Source organism: Strongylocentrotus purpuratus, unplaced genomic scaffold, assembly GCF_000002235.5.
Source record: "Strongylocentrotus purpuratus isolate Spur 01 unplaced genomic scaffold, Spur_5.0 spur5_scaffold_15, whole genome shotgun sequence".
Lineage (NCBI taxonomy): Eukaryota > Metazoa > Echinodermata > Echinoidea > Camarodonta > Strongylocentrotidae > Strongylocentrotus > Strongylocentrotus purpuratus.
In genome coordinates this window covers 19,800,656-19,823,432 of record NW_022145600.1, presented here as the reverse complement: position 1 = coordinate 19,823,432, position 22,777 = coordinate 19,800,656, and the positions used below count along the sequence as shown (strand labels likewise).

Sequence of the window (22,777 nt, the reverse complement as noted above, 5' to 3'; positions counted from 1 at the left end):
TTTCTTCTTCAAGTTTATTTTCTTCCAACTTTATCACAGGATATAGCATCAGTCAGTCATTGACCTGAAGTAATGTCTCTAATTTTGGTGTCTTGCTACTTTCACTCTTACTTTTTACTTGAACACCCACACACATAAAGAAATAATCATAACAAGGACATATAGGTTTGTTTATTATTTATTATTTTGTATCTTCTCAAGTTATAGAAAATTAGCATATCAAGGCGTAACATTTCGAGCTGTCAAAATACAGTGAGGGAATATTAAAGCCTGATATACAGAGGAAAACACTTAATTATCAGCGTTATTATCTATACTAATAGGAAAATGGATGCGAGTTTATTTAAAGTTTCCTTCTATACTAGTCACATGCATAATATTTGAAGAACAAATACAATTAGAATTCCAACAAACTGATCCTCATCATATTTTTGCTTATCTTCTTGACTACATCCATGAGAAGAAAAGAATGTTCAATCATGGTTTAAACGTCACCATGATAATATGTAAATTATCTGTCTCTGAGAACCATAGTACACAATGGCCGTTTTTAATCATCAACATGCTGCTGGGCTATAACATTCATTGCTTTTATAAGAACGTGAAAATTATAATCTTGCAAAAACATATATTTATTTCCTTTAATATTTTACCAGTATCTTACATCAAGATGAACAACAATTTTTAAATATTAATTATTATAAAAAAAACATAAACAGGACAAAACTGTAGTGGACCACAATAGAGGCACTATTGGATATCCTTCGTCTCCCAGACTCACATCACATGAGATAATAACTGTTGAATTTCAAAGACCAGCATATTTGCTAGCTCAAATATACTGCTTTACACATGCATTCTTGGGACGAACAATAGTTATACAAAATAAAAAGCAAAATAAAGGTCACATTTGACATTCAAGTGAAGACTCTGAAATGATCCAAGTGTTTAATAGAAAAAGGTAATTATTTGCAGCATTCTTTCAAATCTTGAGCCTTGAAGATCTGAAGCAAGATGTTCTTCCTTCTAATTCTTTCTTCTCGTCCAAGTTGTCGGACTTTCTTTATGCATCTTGCCAATTTGAGGAGGAGCTGAATACTGTTGCATCATATCTCTGAGTACCTGTCTATTATCATCCCTCATCCGAGATTAATGTTCCGTCTCACAAACGTTTCTTCGTAAACATCTACCGGTATCTCTTTCTCTCAATATCTCTTCCATGCTATTTAGTGTTTAAAGAGTCTGTTCTTTATTCTTCTGCTAGCTTGCATACGCAATATAATGTGGTTGTACTTTTGCGACCTTCCGGAGTTGTTTGTCGTGTGTCTTGGGGCAGGTCATCTCACACCAACTTGTAGGAACCATAGGGACACCTGAAACAGAAGAAAAAAAGAGAGAGAAATTGAAGTGTCTTTTGCGACCTTCTTTTTTCTTTTTCTTTTTGTTTAGATTTATATTTATATTCCTTGTATGCTTTTTATTTCTTTTGTAATTTAATTCAATATTATGTTTATTTTAATAGGAGCCTCATTTTTTCAAGCACAACTTGCTTCTTAGAGGTCCTGGCCTATTATGTATTCTGTATTTATGATTTGTAATTTTATTATGATGCCAAATAAATGAATTTGAACTGAATTGCAATTGAATTGTTTTTGAATAACCAACAATAAGCAACTTTGAGATACATGTATATTCCATGCATGAGTAGACAAACTATGTTTGTACTACATTGTTATACCAACTATAAAAACAATCACATAAATCTTCATTAAATAAAAGGGGGAACAACACTAGTTATGAAGCACACCTATTGGGAATGAATATTCAAAAATACACATAGTCAGGTATCCTACTATTTTTGCAAAAACCATAACAATTGAATGCCGTAGCTATTGAAAAGGAGGTTAGAATTATAATGAAAATGTAAAACTAACCTGCTTCACTCTTGGCAAGTACAACACCAAGCTCATTCTCTGCTGTCGTCAAAAGATAGGACTGGGCATCACCCAATGATAGCTGAACATTACAAGTCAAGGAATAATAGTTAAAGGTTCTGATCTATGATGGACCAATACAACAATTTAAAAAATAAAAACTTTTATCTTGTATGAACCTACTGCAATCATTGGTGAAAAGATATTGAAGGGTTTTACATCAAGTTATTAAAATTATGTGTCTCAAAAAGAAGGAGACCTTGTTTGAATCAAACACAATACCTTTGTGAAATGCATATGAACCATATATGCTCAGGCAATTTGTTCAGTTACTGGTGTATTAAACACTGCACAATACCACAATGCTATCTTCCTTACCTTGAAAACATTTACATATATGCTCCTGCTTCATCTTTTTATAGTAAGGTACAATACAACAAAATTAAGTTCTGTCCATGTTACAGTTTAAGAAATAATCACAGAAGTTTGATTAATTAGGCGTACTAGCATTGCTTTTTTATTCTGTCTTAAATGATCAAACAGAATCATCTACAGTTAACAATTCAATACATATTCTTATTAAGTTTTAGTAATTTTTTAAGTATGTGAAAAATTGATTTGTCTTGATTTATTCTTCTTGATAATGTGGCATAATAATAAAGCTTGCATTTTAAAGTATTCAACACAGGCCCTGATTCAACCAGTCCACCTTTCATTCTTGATTTACAAAAAACACAAAAAACAATCAATTTTACAATGGGTATGAATATTTAGTTTTTAACTGTAGTTAGGATCTGTGATTGCAACTACATAATCTCTTTAGCACAGACAGTGGTGTATTTTTTTTTAATGCAAACAACAAATTTTGCAATGGTAATACTTTTTTATTAATATTTATTTCTGGTATTTATACAGGGTGGCACATATCACCAATTTGGTGGTCTTCCATGAGGCCATGTTTTGTAAGAATAAAACAAATAACAGCAGCAAAAACAAAATAGATAAATACACAAGGATATAAACAGGTAAAATACAAATTAATTTAAAGGATACAACTCTTGCAAGAACAATATCGCCAGGCCTGAAGGACTTGTACACCTCCACCTTGTCCTTCTCTGTAGCTCGGATATCTTCCTTGCGAATCATCCCTCGGAATGTCTCCGTCAATGGGACGCTCTCTACGCTCAGGATGTCACAACGGCAGAACTTTGACGTGATGCTCACCACCTGTACAAGACAGACCAAAAAGGAACGTACCATTAAAAAATTTCACTTTAATCAAAATGTCTCCATGATGCTTTCCTTTTTCAAATGTTAATGAAAAGCCAATCTCCTTTTAAGAAACTCTGAAATTACAGTAATCTGAAAAACATTTTTACAATAAGAGTTAGGACAAAGCTTTGAATTATCAAGCACAGAGTTAATAAATTATATGACACAGCAACACCAAATTTATAGTTCTTCCGCACTTGTTTCTTTGCTAGAGTAGGTTATAATCTCTCCAAATTTGAAAACTTTGAAGATCAATTTACCTTGCATGTAACTAACGATTTCTGTCTTGGTACAGTTATTTGAATTTCCTGCTGGAGTACTGTCAGTGCTGGTAACTGTTTGGAAGGGAAAAATGGATTATTGATCTTGAAAGAAATACAAGGATAAGTTCATGTATTCACCCCCATTCAGATTGGGCTTTATTTAGTGGAGAATGCCTACACTGTGAGGCCATCAATCCACTGTCATAATCATGAAAAAAACCTCTGGGCACTTTTTTATTAAAAAAGAACTTGCAATAGATTCAAATTGAATGCAACTGGATCGGAAATCTATCTAAAGACTTGGGAGGTTGCAATCAAAAGATCCCTTCAACACCTAGTGTGTAATTATAGTAGGGGAATCATGTAGTTGTCTAGGTACTAGGGCTAGATGGTGTCTCAGAGGATTTTTTTTTTTTTTTTTTTTTTTGGGGGGGGGGGGGGGGGAGGGGGTAGTAATTTTCCTTGAGAGTGGTTGTCCAAAGGTAGGTATTCCAGAGACCTCTAAGGGGGCTTTGCCTTAGGGGTTGTAATCCAAGGGGGTGATAGTCAATGGGGGTAGCTGTTCTATTCTCCCTAACCATCTTGGAGCTACCAAGACCCCTATCTCACCTCAGTCTCGACCTCTGTTCTGGAGCACAAATGTCCTGCAAGACTGGCATAGATGCTGCCATTTCTTCTGTAAGTACCAGGACCAGTATGGTATTCACTTTCAAGGCCAAGATGTTCGCCTGTTGAAAAGAAATTAAAGAGGTATAGATTAAATGGTTAGCAGTAATTCAAATGAATAAATTATGGTTTTGCCATGACCATACTGGTTTAGAACAAAAGTACAAGATGCGACACAGATGCCCATCATTTCACCTTCTTTCCAAGAACAATTCGGGCCTGGAATCTACTTACCCCCCCCCCCCCCAACATTTTAATCTTCAAAGCAATACAAAAGTTCAAAACAAAACTCTGGGATGAATTCCAAAGGGGCAATAAACATATAGTCCCTCCATGCAAATATGAATGATTATGAAGTGATAAGACTCGACTAAGAAATGCATTTAAACACATAGACTATTACACTCTCTCTCTCTCGAATGATAATGTTCTTTTGTTTATATCACTCTTTATGCAGGGATATGGGTGCCAATTAGGCTAGGTGTCGGGTGATAACAATATCATATTTCACATAATCACCTGGTCAAGTACAACATGTCGTGTATTCACATTTACAACACAAAACTTGATGCGTGGGGCAATGCTATATATCAATGCAAAGTTTAGGATAGTCAGAATTTACTTTCACGAGAATGTAAAAAAGAATATTTTACAATTTATGCTAGCTTATATCCATATCTTTAAGTTACATTGTCAAGAGATCAACATTTCTTACCAGGTACGCAGATACGATTGTGATGCTTCACATGGTCACTGTGGGCTGCCATTTTGGATTTGAGCTGATTGAACTATGATGGCGCTATAGAGCCATTACGGAGGACAGGGCCTATATTATTTATATATTTTTTTGTTTTCATAGGTTTTTATTCATTTCTCTCAAAAAGAAAATTGTACATATTTATAACATTGTATACAAACTAACAAAGTAATTTTAACATAGGTCTAAATAAATTTGCAAATGAACTTTTACACTTACAAACAAGGTTACAACTGAAGTTACACATTTACAGATGAAAAATATTCACATAAACAAAATTATATTTTCACATTTAGAACAAAAAAAATCGCAAATAAAGTTTGTCCTATTTTCTCGACCAGTTTGCTTATAAATCTCAAATAAATTCTCTTCCACAATATTTTGTTTTCCTCTTAAATTTCCTTTAGAGACAATATATATATATATATATATATATAAAGAGAAAGAGCTAGAAAACACCTACTAAGCCCCCCCCCCCCCCCCCCCCCCGCCCCACACAACATTAAAACACATAACAAGTACAACGGTCACAGAACTCTAAACGTTCTGTGACAACAATATATAAAACACACACCAACATAGAACGAACAAACAAACAAAAGAAAAAGAAAAGAAGAGAAATAAATTATTAAAAAAAGAAAGAAGGAACATAAAATAAAAAATAAAGCAAAGGTAGAGAAGAGAGGAGGGTCAGGTCGTCTGGAAGTTGTATATTGAGAAAATTAAAAACAGAAACAAATTATTCTAAACTTTCCAAGGCTTCCCATTTCCTTAAATGAATTGAAAGTGTGTCTCTTTCCAATGAAAGTATTTTCTCTTCATTTCTACTTTCGAATAATCTATATTCTATTTCTTTTGCTTCTAGAGGGTTTCCCTTCTCTCTTCTGTGGAAAATCATATATTTAATCAAAATCAAAATGTGGTTCAATAATTGCTCTGTTTTTAAAGTAGTGTCATCTATTTCTATACGAATTTATTTCCAGGATAATTTCTTCAGAATTGGTAAATTAAGTCTATCTGCACATTTCCCCCAGACTTCCTTTATATATACACATTCAAAGAATACATGTTGATAAGTTTATTCAATTTTTTTGCAAAATGAGCACAACCCATTTTCATGGAACCTGAATCTATGTAAATGATGATTTGTATATAAAATATTATGCAACATTTTGAACTGAAATTCACGCAGTTAACTACTTAAGGTACACATCCTTGGTTAAACAAAATATCTTTTCTACTTCTTTCCTTGAAATATTATAAAGTGACATTAAATTGCCGCCTGCCGAGTTTGTTTCTACATTCTTTTTAATTTGACTCTTATATATAGGCTATTTTTTGCCGTTAAATCTTCAAATGTAAACACTTTATTTGAAAACATAAATTCTAAACTAAATCCAGTGTGAATTGACTTTCTTAAAGGTTGAATATTTTGTTTCCATTCATCAGGGCCTACTTTATAAATGTTATTTACTTTATCAATTTCCACTTTGCTCAAACCTAACATTGAGCTTCAGGTTTCAATTGTCCATTTACATCACTAATGTGATGAAGTCGATAAACATTTTTTTTAAAAACAAAGTTTCCTCAATAAGGTTTGACCTTCTAGTTGAATAAAATTATTATTTTACAATATTTCATTCCCTCTGTATCTCTCTTTGGCTCTGACGTATTGTCCTATCGATTATCTTACGATAGAGAGCGCGCGATATGCGCTAACGCCGGCCCTTAAAAAAAAAACACTTTAGAATGAATATAATTGAATATCCTTTTTTCTTCTTTTTTTCCTTCATAATTACACCTTTTCAATTCAATTAAATTCGAATATTTTTTTTTTCGTAACTCATGATCAAAACATAAAGAAAAAAGTGCTTACATAAAAAAAATATGGAAGACATTCGCAATATAACAAAGAAAATTAAACTTATTTATTATTATTAACTAAATGTCGAGAAGACTAGTGATCAAACATTTTTTCAATACAAAACATATAATATAAGCCTGTCATAAATTAAGACAAATTTTGGAGGAAAAGTGTGTCCACTAAATAAAAGAAAGCTTGTATTTGTGGGGATTAATTCTATTTAAAAAAAGTTGGGGGAAGGAAGAGAAAAGGAATGAGAAAAGGATATTAAAATAAAGAAAGAAAAGGTGAAAAACATGAAAGATAATGCTGAGAGGGAGATAGAGAGACTACAGAGAGAGAGAGAGAGAGAGAGAGAGAGAGAGAGACTGAGAGAGGGAGAGAGGGAGGGGGAGAGAGAGAGGGAGAGAGAGAGAGAGAGAGAGAGAGAGAGAGAGAGGGAGAGAGAGACCGAGGCGTTGCCGGGAAGATTGAGGGGGGGGGGGAGGGGTCGATATGGTACTGATCACTCCGTGTATATTAGATTGACATTGATTCTTCTGAAGGAGTCTATGAGGTAAAGCGAAAGAATTCTAAAGAATACAATTAAGCTTTAAATCAAAGAAAATGTGAAATAAAAAATATTTGCAAAGAATAATAAAATGTATGAAATATAAAATGTATTATAGAGAAGAAAATAATTATGTAACTTATACTTATGACTAGACAATCCCTTTCTCGTTTTATTCCTACTCACAGTCCCCAAGCTGTGCATAGTGGGCCGCGACCCCCCCCCCCCCCCTTCTCCTGAGCCTATATACCTCGCTATGAATTCAAAGTATTGCCTCCCAATCCTTTTGAAAAACTGACGCTATATTCGAGTGGTGATTGGTTAGTGATCAAGAGGAATAGCGTTGTAGGCTAGGCATTTTATGGCTTCTTCGGCTTCGGGCTTTGACAACATTTCTGTTTGAGAAACAAGAAATAATTAACCCTGAAAACAAAAAGAGTATAATTCGTGCCTCTCTCTCTTTCTCTCTCTCTCTCTCTCTCTCTCTCTCTCTCTCTCTCTCTCTCTCTATCTATCTCTCTCTCTCTCTCTCTCTCTCTCTCTCTCTCTCTCTCTCTCTCTCTCTCTCTCTCTCTCTCTCTCTCTCTCTCACGCTATAAACCTAATAGAACAAACAGTTCAATTGGGAAATCCGTCCGTCGCAGTATAGAAATAGTAATTAAAAAAAGTTGGAATGCAGTAAGGCAATGCAGGTCCTTGAGAGTTTCAAATCACTATTACAGGTTTCAAATCATTTCAGCAATTTAAAATTACAAATTACACGCAAGTGCAACGAACTGTATTTAGAAAATGCGTACACGCATCATAGCCTACTCCGCAAAAATAGAGGAGGGAGGGGGAATTGGACACTATTAAATAAAGGGAGGGGGGGGTCTTAGGGTTGCCACTTTTTGAACTAGAGGTGAGAGTGAGACATTGCGAGGGTAAGGAGCTCTTAATTTGTTAATTCGTGAGAATAAGCAGGGGGGGGGGGGATTGAGTATTTGGGACTGGCCATTCAAATGGTGATGAGCATTGGAGGTATAGGCCACGAGTTTAGGTGAAAAGGAAGTGTTTGTCAAACCATGCAGTCATGGGACTACAGTTTGACATCCAGAGCTCAATCATGGAGTTACTCCATGGTCGTACTCATTGTTTCTCATTTTTTGTTTTCATTGTTCCCTTTACCACAAATACTGCATATACTTCTTGTCACTTATGGTACTCTTAACTTTATGTTTCATAATATAGGCCTACTCTTCATAATTATAATACGTCTTACATATAATGTTCATTTACATTATTTTGAATGGCTACTTGCTTAACCTCAGAATATTAGAGGTCGAAACTTGATCTTCATTGATGTCGGAAACTACTTGGTAAAGCATTAACTTTGTAATATATTTTACTATATTTGATTGAAAGTTTATATGAACATTACGAACAAAAGAGTGTCCAATTTCTTCTTTTACCCCTTTTTTTCCTGAGTGTATAGAACTGGCCCACCCCCGGCCCCACCCCCGGCCCCCCCCCCCCCACTCAGGTTTCGAAATGACCGCATGCGTGTTGCCAAAATGTCCGGTAAAGGGGTACTTTTTGTGCGACAAAGTCCGGCCCGAGAATTGTAAAAAAAGGGGTGTATTTGACTTTTCACCCGGAGATTTCTTTAAAAAGGGGGTGTTTTTTTTTTTTCTCTCATCTCTTTGGAATCCTGAGAAATTATTCCGAATTTAGGGGGGTACATTGAGCATTTTTCCCGATTTAGGGGGGGTCTCCAAGGCAAGAAAAGCCCGCGAAAAGTCCGCGAAAGGGGGGTTCGGAAATGTTGGCAGTCCTCAGATAGGGGGTGCTTTCAAAAAGAGGGAACGAGCATATGCGTACCCTAAATAACACTGAGTGGGGGGGGGCCGGGGCCCCACCCCCTTCCTCACACCACCCCTAAAATGAAACCAATGCATATAGGCTAAGTGAAAACTGTCGATTTGTGTCACGGTAATGACAATCAAAATCGTCTGAAAACAGTCACCTAATCAATAACTATTCTCGGTATATTTTCCTCAAAAAATTGAAGTCGCGGAAATCCATGTCAGCATAGACCCTATAGGCATATCACGTCACATGACAGATTCCGTTTGATTGTGTGTTAATACGTCGCAATCTCTGCACTGCCACTGGCCGTCTTTACTTGATTAATAAATTGTCACAGTCAAAATATTACTTGTTGGCAGCATAATGAACTTGAAGGGAAAACACCTTATTCTGTGGTACTAGCATACTAGCAACATTTATTTTATCCACGAACGTGAACCGAGTTATTTCAAGCGACATCGACCAACATCACCGTACTCTTCCAGCAGTCGAGCTTGCGACTGCGAGTGGAAGTCTGGGCGGCTCGCGTAGGCGTTGCGTGTACTGAAGTCGCGGACATGTAAATCACGGGCACTGGTTGGTTTGTGGCAGGCAGTGCAGTGACTTCTCTGTAAGAAGTTGCCTTTTGACAATGAATTACTACTTATTCACATTGAATATTTCTGCGACTGTTTGATTAACGTATGGACAACAACAATGGATTACCTGGTGGAAATATGCCAATCTTTTTTTAATCACAGACTTGTTCCAAGTTCAATGTCTGTGAGGACTGTCTTTTTGACATTAACAATGTCAATATTTTTGATAGGTAAGGTTCGAATTTATTAGTTTCTCTTCTCGTAAATCCTGATTGAGTGCGAGTGAAAGTGAAACTGTGGTTAAGCAGTGTTTACGGCTTACGTTTGTCTATATTTTGTAGTCATATAAAGATTCTTGTAAAGTTGTAAAGCAAAGTCAAGTGTAAAGACTGTAATTAATGTACTAAGTAATTCAATAGACCTAGTTTAGTGTAAACTAGTAGTACTGTATTAAGTCTTGAAACATAAAATGGATTAGCTTTGAGGGTTTACATTATCACCTAGACCGAAAGCTTCAGTCTCTATACCGTCGGTTGTTCCACTGAGACTACGTCTGGCTCCACTAGACCTCCGGTTATAGAGGTCTAGTGGAGCCAAACGTAGTCTCAGTGGAACAACCGACGGTATAGAGACTGAAGCTTTCGGTCTAATTATCACCTAGCCCTCAAGGCTATTATGGATAGCATATCATTATATAGGCCCTCTAGAAAGAAAATAACCTTCCGAGTCATACACTGTATTGAAAAATTGACAATTTACTAATTTAGTAATTTTGCGTGTTGAAACAATTAAGTACTTGGAAAGTCAAAGTTGTCTGGCACTTTGTCACTGTGATATTACAGATGCAGCCAGTTTGAAGTGCCCATAATGTACATGTACTTTACTGGGCTATATGCATTTATAAAGTTGTATAGTAATTACAACTTTCGAAAATGCATAATTTTGTTCGATTTCATTCTAACTTTCATCAGTCTTCTTTTTTCTATTTCTGGTTCCTAAAGACTAGTTGTCTATTAAGATTGTTTCTATTCTTTTAAAGCTTAGCTTAGGCTGCCTCAAATTCACATGTTGTAGCAATCATTTGCATCTGCTTACTTACCTTGTTAAAGTAAATCATCCTTTTCCAATTTTTCCTAGATTAATTTTTGATGCCTTTTAACAAAATTGTTAAACCAAGTCTTAATTTCCAATGAAGGGTCTGATTTCCATTAAGTAGAAAGCATCAGGAAAGGAATGTTGTAAATCTTTTCTCTTTTCTTCTTCTATTTCTACAATAATAGGGAAATTAATTGCATTTTCAAATGTAGATCTACTGATCTACATGTATTGTTGATCTGCCATACATTTGCTTGTCTATAAGCATTCGTTTCTGCACCTCAGTCGCATCATTTAAGAGAAATCTAAAAACTCATTTGTTTTCTTTGTAATTGTTATTTTTTTAGAGTGTAATGCACTTGGAGAGCATATCATTATTCTGTTTTTATTTTAAAATGTAAAGCGCTTTGAGCAAGTTTATGTAAAGGCGCTATATAAATATTTACATACAATATGTATGTATGTACATGTATACAGCTTGATCTTCATGTGTATTGCGTAAAGTCATTGTTACAGTAGTAGAGAAATGGAACAATTTATTTTTTTATTATTATTTTTTTTTTTTGGGGGGGGGGGGGGGGGGGTAATTGTATTCAAATTGAAATTTTTCACTTTTCAATGAAAAAGCTGAATTAATTATGAAATGAAATGAATAGCAAAATAAAGTAAATCCCCATTGTCCATATTAATTATTCAGGTACTCCTTCCGATTGTATCTCCTGGAAGTCTTGGTTCATGGAAGACAGGTTAAGCAGAAGCATCCACAATTCTGATAGCTTTCTCTTCCTAGACTTCAACTGCTCTTCGTTTGATTTAGAATGCTCTGCTTGTGATGCTGGAAGCTTTGCCAATTTAAGTAAGTCTCGAGGGAGAATTACATAGAGCATTATCTGCCACATTTACCTGCATGCAACAGTAGTTTATTGATTTCTTATGCATTTTATTTAATTAAAGCTTATCTGCTGTAGTTTACAGGAGGGATTAGACTGCTCTGCAAGGTCACTGGACAGGTGGTTATCTCATCAACTCGGCTCTCAGTTAACATAAGAAAAGAGGATCATGGGGACCAATGGTCACCGATTAGGCATTGTTTGTTATATAGAGGGCTCAAGTAGCTACCAGTAGTGCAGTGGGCCTTTAAAACATTTTTTTTAAAGACAACAAATTGTAAAGATCTACAATCTTTATTTTTTTCCCCGTTCAAATACATATTTTTGAGGAAGATGTACATACAGTGTACAGTGTATAACCAGTTATAAGTTGAATGCTTTAAAATATTTCTGAAATGTTTTTGAATGCATCGGTCTTTTCCTGCACAAGTCTCTTCATAATCGATATCCATGGCCCCATATACTGTACCTACATGTACATCTACATGTAGTACCTATTCCATAATCAATTAATGACTACAGTTGAGTTCTTGAAAAGTCAACATTTGTTAATGTCACAGACATTGAATTCGTTTGTGTTAAGATAGTGTACACATTAATTTATTTGTTTAGCCTTACAGTGCAGCAAACATGTATTTTTTTAAATAACTTCTGTAGTATGTACTACTGTCGGCCACACTAATGTATATGAACATTGAAATGTACACACACACAATTTATGAAAAATGGTAATCTGTAAACAAAAAATAGAATGTAGACCGAGATTTTGGCAATCTGACTCTCATACTTAGAAGGTAAAATCGGATTGCTGCTCCAAATAGTGATCTTTGACCTATCACAATAAATCTGGATTTGATAAAGGCTAGTTTGTGTATGACTTTGCTGATCGAGCGCTCAGCAAACAGTCCCATACAATATAGCCATGCAATTGTGAAGTGATATCCACCTCAAGCTCTAGATTGTTTACATAAAAAAGGCAGACAAATATGGCCTGTAATGTGTTATCTCTGAACACCGTGACTAGTACATGTATGTTATCCTGGTTACAGCTAGTTTCCTCCCCGGCCCCCCCCCCCCCTTCTCCACACACACATACATACTTTTTATAATGCATAATATCTTTAGACCAAGACCAGCATGTTTTTTCTTCCTGAAATTTAAAACAGGAAACTGGAAGAATGACTTGTGGTGTATCATACCTCATGTAGATCAATGTATGTATTCAGGAGAACGATGTTGCACTGGAAAATGATTAACAATTTCCTTACAAAAGAACTTTGTGGTACATACTGTACACGTGTTAGCTTGAGGGCACCATATTAACCTTGATTAAAGATGTAGTGGTAAGCATATTTGTGAACTACAAATAAATGAACATACACATACGTTAACTTTATCAGAAGGGTATCTACATGTGAATATATGAAAAAACTACTACAATGTAGTACTGTGGCTTTGAGAAAGGAATTGAGGGCATACATGATTAAGATTATATCACTCATTCTCTTTTAGTCATTCAGTTGTCTGTATGTGTTGCATGGTGGGGGGGGGGGGGGGTAGTGGTGTTTTTGGTTGGATGGGGTTATTTGTTTTATGTTGCAACTGATTTCATTTTTTTCTTCATCAATCGTACAATCTATGTAATGAAAATATTTTGAATCATGTCAAGATGAAAAACAACTGTACTATGTTTCTAAGATTGATTTGTATTGTTTGGAATCAATAAAAAATACTGTTGGAAAAAAAAAAAGTTAAACATTGGAATACTGACTTTTACATACCGTAATAATAATGATACATGTACACTGTACATGTAGGTAGGCTTGTATCAGAATGAGAAATTTCAATCAGGAAATGGGATGTCATTTTGTAACCCATTAAGTAAAATTTAAATCTATATTTGAGTTTCCCATGTTTTTAAACAAGAAATGTCTTCAGTCTTTAATAGGCACACTACATTCAACTCGGAAATATAACCAATTTTCTCAATGGATTTCTCCAAATTTTCTTCCTTTGACAGCAAACAAAGACTGCGCCTGTTGCGACCTCAACGGCGAGTGCGCCCGTAAGAAGCTGTGCGTTGATTGCATCGAGGGAGAATACCAACCCGAACCGGGCCAAATTGAGTGCCTTCTGTGCCCAAACGGGACCATATCGAACACCACATCGGCGGAACAGTGCATGCCTTGCGCCAAAGGAACTGTCCAGCCCGTAGAAGGCGAGACGGTGTGTGAGGACTGTGAACCTGGCTATTTCGCAAACAAGACCGGGTTGTTGAACTGTTATACCTGCCCTAATGGGACGTTTTCCAACACCACCGCCAGTCACAACTGCACAAAGTGCCCGCCGGGACATTTTCAGCCGGATGGCGGGGCAACGGGGTGTGAGATTTGCGAGCCAGGATCAGCAGCATTGTGCGTTGAGATACATGTACTGTTATACAGTCAAACCTGCTTTAGTGACCCCCTGTCTACAAAGACCACCTGTCTATAAAGACCACATTTTTTGTTTCCTTGAAAATGGTTTCTCATTGAAACAGGTTTCTCATTGAAACATGTATCAAAGGAACCTATCTACAAAGACCACCTGTCTACAAAGGCCACTGTTTGTGTTTCCCTTGGGCGGTCACTATAGAGAGGTTTGAATGTAAAACCATAGTTACACTAACGAGACCAACATCAGGGCTCTGTTGAAGCTTGTAATCAATAACAAATTACAATGACTGTTATAAGCTACTGAAATTTTGGCATTTGATTGGCTGAGAAATAATTTGTCATAGAAATTTAGCCTTTGTTATTGATAACAAGTTTTATGAAACAACAGGGCCCAGACCGACAACAAACCCCAAAAATTACATTGCTCTGAATGGTCAAGAATTGGTCGATTTGGAGTCTGTTTTTACTCTGTCTGGCAGTGTAGCTTGGGAATTAATCTGTTTGTGGTGAATAAAACCACAGCATCATTGCATACTTCTTTCTTAGAAAGTTCAGTCAATAATAACTAATGATTGAAAATTTGTTTGTTTAATCAAACAGTCAGAATTGCATGTAGAGATACAAAACTATAAATGTAATAACTACAGTTACGCATATATACATTGTACGGGTAGATTGTTAATATCCTGTCGTGGTATTAAAAGGAGGAAAGTTGTTTACAGCCATGTGTTATTGATCATATTAAAGTGTTTGTGCAATATGGCCTTCAATTGGTGGATTTTGTTGGATTACATTTTTGATAAAAATCTTCATATCAATCACACTAAAACGTTTGTGATAATAATCGTATGCCACATCTCTTTTTATTTTTCATTTTTCTATTTTTGTAATATGATGGTAACTATAATCTCTCTTTCATGCTGGATTCATGAATTGGGTGTATGTTTTTGTTTGTTTTTTTTGATTTGAAGAAAATGATACTTTTCTTTACCAAACTTTTACATGTAAAAATAATCATCACTGAAGAACAGCAGCATACAGTGTACATGTACATGTACATTTAGCATATTTTTACTTCCCTTCTTCAGAAATTTTTCAAAAGGCAGAATATTTCACAATGGGCCTAAAATTAAAAAAAAGATGTTCTATTGCCCTTTAGGTGCCAAAATGTTTGTTTTTTTTACTCCCTCTTCAGGCTGATATTTCTCAGTTTTTAATGGTTTAATACGTTTAATAAGTTTTTCTACAAAAAAAATGGTTAATTTTTTTAATTTTTTTTTAAAACCGACCATAGATTTCAAGATTTTTTGGGTCGGTCCGAAAGGGCAATACAATATACAATTTTTTAGGCCTTAGCATAGTTCATTCCACATTAAAAAAGATATTGCAGTTTGTATGTGATTACAGAGCTGATCAGTCTGAAAGTGCATGTACATGTTTTATGTTTCTATTTTGCCCTGCAGATCTGCTGGAAGTCTGAAATGTGAATTTTGCAAAACAGGCTTCTTTTCCAATAAATCTGGAAGCACTTACTGTTTTCCATGTCCCCCAGGTAAGTGAATATTTTCTGTCTTGTCCATTGATTAATTAAAAAAAAAAAAAAATTATTTATTTATTTTTCAGTTTCAATATGAGCATATTAGCCGTACATAGTGATTCCATAATTGACATATCCGTACTACAAAGTAATTAACCCGTCAAATTTATACAGATCAATTTTTAAAAAAATATTAGCTGAAAACGATCAAAGAGACATGTCAAGATTTGAGAAACTTTGGACAAAGTACTTGCAAGTTCTGAACTTTGAAAGAGAGGAAAAATATTTTAATCCTACATAAGCAACAAATCGGTCATGTAGTTAGAACAAGTATTGATGAATGTGAACATACTGTATCTAACGAACATACTTGACGGTTCAATGAGCAAGTGCAGTGCAAGTGCGTTATCGATATCGCACTGACTAAACTGAGTGCACTGAAACTACCCTAGCACACGAGCGAAACAGTGCATTATTTCAACGATATATTGCAGCCCCATGCATAGAGTCTACCTTACATTTATGGATTCATCTTTATTCATTTTCAATGTACCTTACAGGAAAAATTGCAGACGAGCCTGGCTTGGTGAATTGTACGAACTGTCCCATTGGTCATTTTCAACCCTCAGCCGGTGAATCAGGGTGCATGGAATGTATGCAAGGGGCCTACTGCAACCATACAGGATGCTCTGTGTAAGTCTTCATCTACAAAACTATCATTTGGACTTTTTAAAATTTTATTTGTGAGTGCTACTTTTAAGGCATGCAATTTCATGAAATTTGAAGCTAATCACAGCAAATTCTTTCTTTTTTAAAGACAGACAGTTATTTCACGTTTTCAATTGCTAAAGTTTGAGTTTTTCCTATGCATGTGGTTTTTAGCAAGTTTTTTTCTTTCCAAATTATTTGTAGACCATCTTCAAACAATGTTATGATACAAGACATTTTGTAAATGAATAGTATCTCTTGAAATGAATCTTTAATAGTTTTGAGCATTTTCTGGTGCCATTATCCTGAATGTGGCTTTAAAGTGACTTGGTAACATTGTTGAATGTTGATGAAAAAATTGCTTAATTTTTGTATAAAATGCTACTTACTCTATTCCTTCTACTGTACTAACCCTCTGACATGCAAAAAATCCTGAAAAAATTCTCAAACTACAAAGATATCTATGGTTTTCTTTGAAGGAGTCGATGTATGACACCCTCTAACAGTGATTAACAGTAAATTCTCCAAACCATTTTTGAATATTCCCAACCGCTTTTCCATGAAAAAAAGACATAAAACAGGCTATAAAAATCTGTCAACACTTAAATTTCTGGAATGGAATGTAGAGCCATTTTATTGCTTTGTGACGATTTCCATTCACCTAAAATGTAATTAAATTGTAATAATATAGTTGGGAGAATTAAGGAATCGATCAGATCAGTTTTTCTCAATTTGTACCATGAATAATGGCCCGTTTTCACTAAAATTTTCAGATTATCTTTAATTGTATATCTAGCATTGAAGTCACTACCTTAGCATCACAATCTCTCATCTGAACAATGTTACCAAGTCCCTTTAATTTCACCAAATGATTTCTTGAATTACTTTAATATAGATTTACAAATGAAAAGAAAAGAGTTAGTATATCTATAGTCACAAAGTCATAGAGAATTTACTCTAGTGCAAAGCTTATGCTTATAGATATAATACCAGTATCTTGATATACATGTACATGTAGCCCCCAAAAAAAGGAAGCAAATTTTTAAAAAGGATGGATGTCATCTTGAAGTTGAAAAGAAAGAAGAAATTTTGATGTGTGAATTATGGTGTCTGGACAGGAAAACAAACAATGTATTTGTCAGGCACATGATAAATTGACAGGAAAATGAGGAAATCTCTCAAAGTTGTTCACTCATTGTCTAGTTAGTAGCTGCTAATTTTCAATAACAATCATTAAAGATGCATGTATTCCATAAAAATGCTATTTCTATCATAATTATAAAAAAAAATCATAATTTTGTTAAAATGTTTAAATCAACAATAATGCCCTTTACAAGAGACGGACTTGAATCTGGCATGATTTTTTTTTAAACAAGATAACTACAGCATCAAGCTAAAATGTATTTTGAGTCTTGTCCAAATCAGCAGTATGGTCCTGCAAGTCGCCGCTTCCTTAGCTGCGCTGTTTGTTCTTGCATCAAGTCCTCTGTTTGCGAAGTGGACATTAGGTAGTGGGTTACGGTCAGTTGATGAGAAGGGACATACCAATGTATTTTGAAACAGCTGAATGATGAATGACTGGCATGATGATGTCACAAAAGTCATTTGCTTTTGGAGGATTTTTTAGTGGTGAAGCTTAGCATGTAGATCAAAAGTAATAGAAAAAATAGTATAAAATATATGACATGAATGTACATTAAAAAGTCAAAAGATATGTGATGTATACATTATTACAGATCAACACAAGTCAACACGAATTTGTAGTTTAGTCACCCTTTAAGCTGTTTTGTGATTGCTGTGATGTACACTCCAATTTCACTTTTATGCTTCCTTTGTATGCAAATTATGGGATCAGGAAGTTGGCAAGCTTAACGAATGAAAACCAAAAAAGAAAGAACAAATGTTTTTGAAAGGATTTCTAAAGTAAATACGTTGTACAGGAATTCGTGAAAGAATATGGTTTTATGTCAGTGTTTTGGCTTCATACTCACATTTTGAAGATAAAAATCAAAATGGCTAAGAATGACAGTACGGTAGATATTTCTAACTAGCATTTAAAAATATGTTTCATTAGTCAACTGAAGCAGATTAAAGGGAAATCTAAACCTTGATAGCAGAGGAAAGCAGAAAAATCAGAGAAGCACACTGGTGAAAGTTTGAACAAAATCAGAAAAAAGAATTAGAAAGTTGTTAATATTTTAAAGTTGTAATCACTATAGGTTTGGGCTTTTTGAATTGGTTGAATCGGTAACTGTTTGTGGTGTAGTGGCATACAACTTTCCCATTTGTTTCAACACACAAAATGATTAAAATTTCAATTTGTCAAAAATATATGACTCAGGAGGATCTTTTCTCTTTAGAGGACCTATAATATTATGCTGTCCATAATATATAGGAGAAAAACAGAAATTAATGAAATTTTTGTACCACAAACAGAAGAGTTATCTGCAACTACCTCACAATCCACTGACCAAACCTGCCAATTTGAGATTTGCATAAAATTAGTGATCTTATATTCAAAACTTTTATAATCTTCATTATTGGTCCGATTTATTTAAAACTTACGCCATTCTGATTATCTAAATGTTCTGCTTTCATACAAATGAACTTATCCTTGTAATAAGTTTATTTGTAAGAAAGCAGAAAAATATGAGGGTTGGATTGCCCTTTTTTAGGACTGAGTAACTTTGTCTCAGATTCTGAAAAAAATCCTGGATTTAGCTCATGCTGCAATGATAATTATAAACCTTTAGGTCAGTCAGGAACCCCATGACTTTTAGAAGCCGATCGCCTGTCTGATTATCAAGATATTTATGATTGGAAATCAAAATCAAATTTTGCGTTTCCAAACGGTTTTCATAACATTGGGGAAATGAGTACGGTATTGTAAAACCGGTCACTCAAAGGCTTTTACTTCTTTGAGGCACTTCGTGGTCATTTTGAAGCAAAATTTATTCAGGACTTCAATATTACACCATATCACATACACTGATAACACGTAGGACCAAGCATCTCAGATTTAACATTGTTAAATGATGCCTGTTTATGTTCTCCAGAAAGCTTGTCTAAGAATCTTCTCCTTCGATGTTCCCAAGCATACAGGAGCTGACAATCGTACTCTCCGCGATCCAGGTTTCAGTAGAAAGCTCTCTCTAACAATTCTCTCTCTCTCTGTCTCTTTGTCTGTCTGTCTCTCTCTCTCTCTCTCTCTCACTCTCTCTCTATCTCTCTCTCACTCTCTCTCTCTTTGTCTCTCTCTCTCTCTCTCTCTCTCTCTCTCGACGCTTCCAGGTGCGAGGAGTGTCCGGGCGGAATGGAAGCCAAGCGTACAGGAGCCGACAACTGCACCCTCTGCGACCCAGGTTTCAGTAAGGCCAGTGCCTCCACCTCCCTCTGTGCTCAGTGTGCTGAAGGGTACTACCAGACCAAGCGGGGACAGGCCTCTTGCAACGTATGCCCCGAAGGATTCTATTGCACTGTAAGCATCTGATGTATTTATTCCCCCTACCTGTTGTTTTCATTGCAGACAGCCTGGTGAATTTACTTACATAGTTTGGCAATTTTGTTGACAGAATTATTGAGAATACAATGTTGACTGCTTGGAGGGACACGGTTAAAACTATTGCCCAAGGTGATCTTGAAACTGTACTGTGTCCCGAGATGGCGTCGAGTATTTTTTATATGCTGGTGGTCCTTATGCCCATGTTCCCTTAGTACACATTTTAATGAGAAATACTATTCAAGGGGGGGAAATGTGGTCTTTATTGACAGGCGGTCCTTCTATTCAGGTGGTCACTAAGGCATTTTTTTATGTATATCTTGATACCTGAAGTACTGTAAATGGAAAGGCTATGAAAGGATGAAAGTTACCAAAGTTTTCAATTTTTAATCTGGTATGTCATTAAAAATACTAAGAAGGATCAACAGGTCAATTTACTTCTTTTTTTTTTTTTTAATAGGATGCGAAGATTAAAAAAAAAAATTCTTCATGGGATACAAATAGAGGAAATACATATAAAGCATGTAAATGCAGGTCAGCAGCTAGTTGAGTGATCTATGGCTTTCAGTCCTATCCAAGGGACTTCCTAGTCTCATTGTTCCTTTGTATCAATATGTCTTGCAGTGCTTCTCATGTGACCCTGTGCCTTGCCCAGTAGAAGCCTCCTGCCCACAAGGGAGCTACGTACCTGCGTACCTGACCTGCCTACCTCTTTTCAAAAAGAATGATAAGGTGAGACTTGTTAAAGGTATAGACCAGTTTTGGAAACGCCCCCTTCTCAAAAAATGAAATGGAAGCTCTTATTACCAATCATGTGAAAAAATATGTGTTGACTAATACGTGAAATTATCATATCGATCCGGCCTGGATAGATATCATGTAGTCCCATATACTGTACATCTTTCTGTGCACAGTGCTTGTAACTTTTTAATAACCAAGACTGGGCAAAAATTCTTATCATTTTTATGATTCCAGAACCTTGCAGTACCCACCAATACTTATATGCTAGATGATCAACCTTTTCTGATCGATTCCACACCGTTTCTTTCACAATGCAATCGCATGACCAGAACTCAACTTTATCTTTAAGCAGATAAAGAATTAAAGAAAAGTAACAGCTTCTTTCTTCTTCTTTTTCTTCAATCACAACAACAGTCCTGCGTACCCACTAATGGTTTCTACGCCTTGGTGTCACTCGCTGGAGTTGTATGTTTATTGTCCATCGTCTGCCTGCTGGGTCGGTACCGAGCCAGGCAGAGGTATTTCTCCATCAGAGTAGCAGAGTCAGACTCGCTCCTCACCTATTCCAACGAATCGCCAAAGGAACCCATCTACCAAGGATTCTAGAGGAGTGGAGCTGGGACATGGAACTGTGTTTAATAATAATAATAATATTGGATATCTGCTAGGCAGCCGATTTCAGCGCTCACAGCATTCAAGGAATTCCTTCCTACCGGTACCCATTTAACACCTGGGTGGAGAGTGGCAAATGTAGATTAATATCTTGCCAAAGGACATTAGTGCCGTGGTGGGACTCGAACCGCGGACCCTGTGATCCACAGTCCAACGCCTTATCCACTAGACCACAACACCTTTAGGCAGCGGTACTTCCATCAAAGTGTGAGGGGATCGGAAAGGCTCTTGTTCTGTTCCGAACCTTTTACAAATCTACAGAGGAATTGTCTAGGAAGTGAAGAAATCTAGAAAAGCTAACTTGGATATGATGCATCACGTATATCGAGACCCTACAGGCAGAGGTACTGTACCTGTATTGTATCAAACAAGCTCATGTGCTATCCTGGGGGGCGTTTCACAAAACTTGTCATCAGTGACAAATGGCAGTTGTTGTTATAAGCTACTGAAAGCCATGCTTCTGATTGGTCATCAGCAGATTTGTCACTGATATTCGCTATTTGTCATTGAAAAAAGGCTTTGTGTAACGGGTCCCAGGACCTGCTCCATATGAACAGAAGAACCTGTCTTACAAAGGATTCTAGAATAATTGGTGTGGCCCTTGATGTACTTATCCTACAAAGAGGTCTATTATTTTGTGATTTAATCGGACTAGCTCCTGTGCTGTTCTGGAGCTATAACAGTACAATCATTCACAGAGAATTGTAAAATAGTGTCATTTGGATGAAGGCTCTATATGGAGACTTCACAGTCAGACAGGTTTTTCACTTATTCCAAGGGAACTTGTTTCTGAAAGGTAGTAGGCTAGTGCAACTTCGCTACGACCCTGTGTTTAGACAAAGCACTGCCTGCAAAGCTCAATACACTTCATGAGGCCACAGACAAGACTTGACTATAAATGATCCTTCTGAATTATCCAGTGGGGAACAACATTTTGAGCAATATCTTCCCTGAAAGACCCATTTTGTGGGGAGTGTTTTTACCTTCTAGTTTTATAGTAAATATTCAGATTGCCATCAAATAGTGCATTTTTGCAAATAGAACATGCTGTTAAATGTCCATTGAGTAAAGGCCACAAGCACTTCTGCTAGAGCAACCCGAGGAATGCTTTGTTGATGAACTCTTAAAATGGATGATATTTTTAAGGATATTTCTACCAGGTCCTTTTCACAATATTTCTATATTTCTGCAACGGAATGTGAATAGCGGTTGACAATCCGTTTACATAGTAATCGGATATAGAATGCTGGAATTCATTGACATGTATAAACAATTTTATAGAGAAATCTTGGTATGCTAGATATTCAGAAATACATGGATCACGCACAAATGATATTACAATGAGCAAAATGTGCATGATAGAAATTCATCTCTCATTTGGGGGCAAAAAAGTGTTTTCTTTAGAGACTACAGTGTTTAATATATCTTATGTCTATTATCTTCTAATATATCAAAGCTATTATACGAA

General features: G+C 35.8%; 2 protein-coding genes across 2 annotated transcripts; one reads left to right on the top strand and one right to left on the bottom strand.

Annotated features, from left to right (window-relative positions):
- Positions 1-162: 162 nt before the first annotated feature.
- On the bottom strand, positions 163-4,949 carry LOC579347 (exosome complex component CSL4). The gene is made up of 6 exons (XM_030985784.1): positions 4,851-4,949; positions 4,079-4,197; positions 3,467-3,541; positions 2,988-3,161; positions 1,935-2,016; positions 163-1,373 (listed from the first exon to the last, which is right to left on the bottom strand). Exons 1-6 carry the CDS (start codon positions 4,900-4,902, stop codon positions 1,261-1,263), a joined length of 615 nt encoding a protein of 204 aa, XP_030841644.1. The 5' UTR covers positions 4,903-4,949; the 3' UTR covers positions 163-1,260.
- Positions 4,950-9,421: 4,472 nt separating this feature from the next.
- On the top strand, positions 9,422-21,361 carry LOC579290 (major surface trophozoite antigen 11). Its single transcript, XM_030985985.1, has 8 exons — positions 9,422-9,962; positions 11,525-11,683; positions 13,738-14,131; positions 15,616-15,704; positions 16,250-16,382; positions 19,689-19,875; positions 20,521-20,628; positions 21,052-21,361. Exons 1-8 carry the CDS (start codon positions 9,851-9,853, stop codon positions 21,241-21,243), a joined length of 1,374 nt encoding a protein of 457 aa, XP_030841845.1. The 5' UTR covers positions 9,422-9,850; the 3' UTR covers positions 21,244-21,361.
- Positions 21,362-22,777: the final 1,416 nt, after the last annotated feature.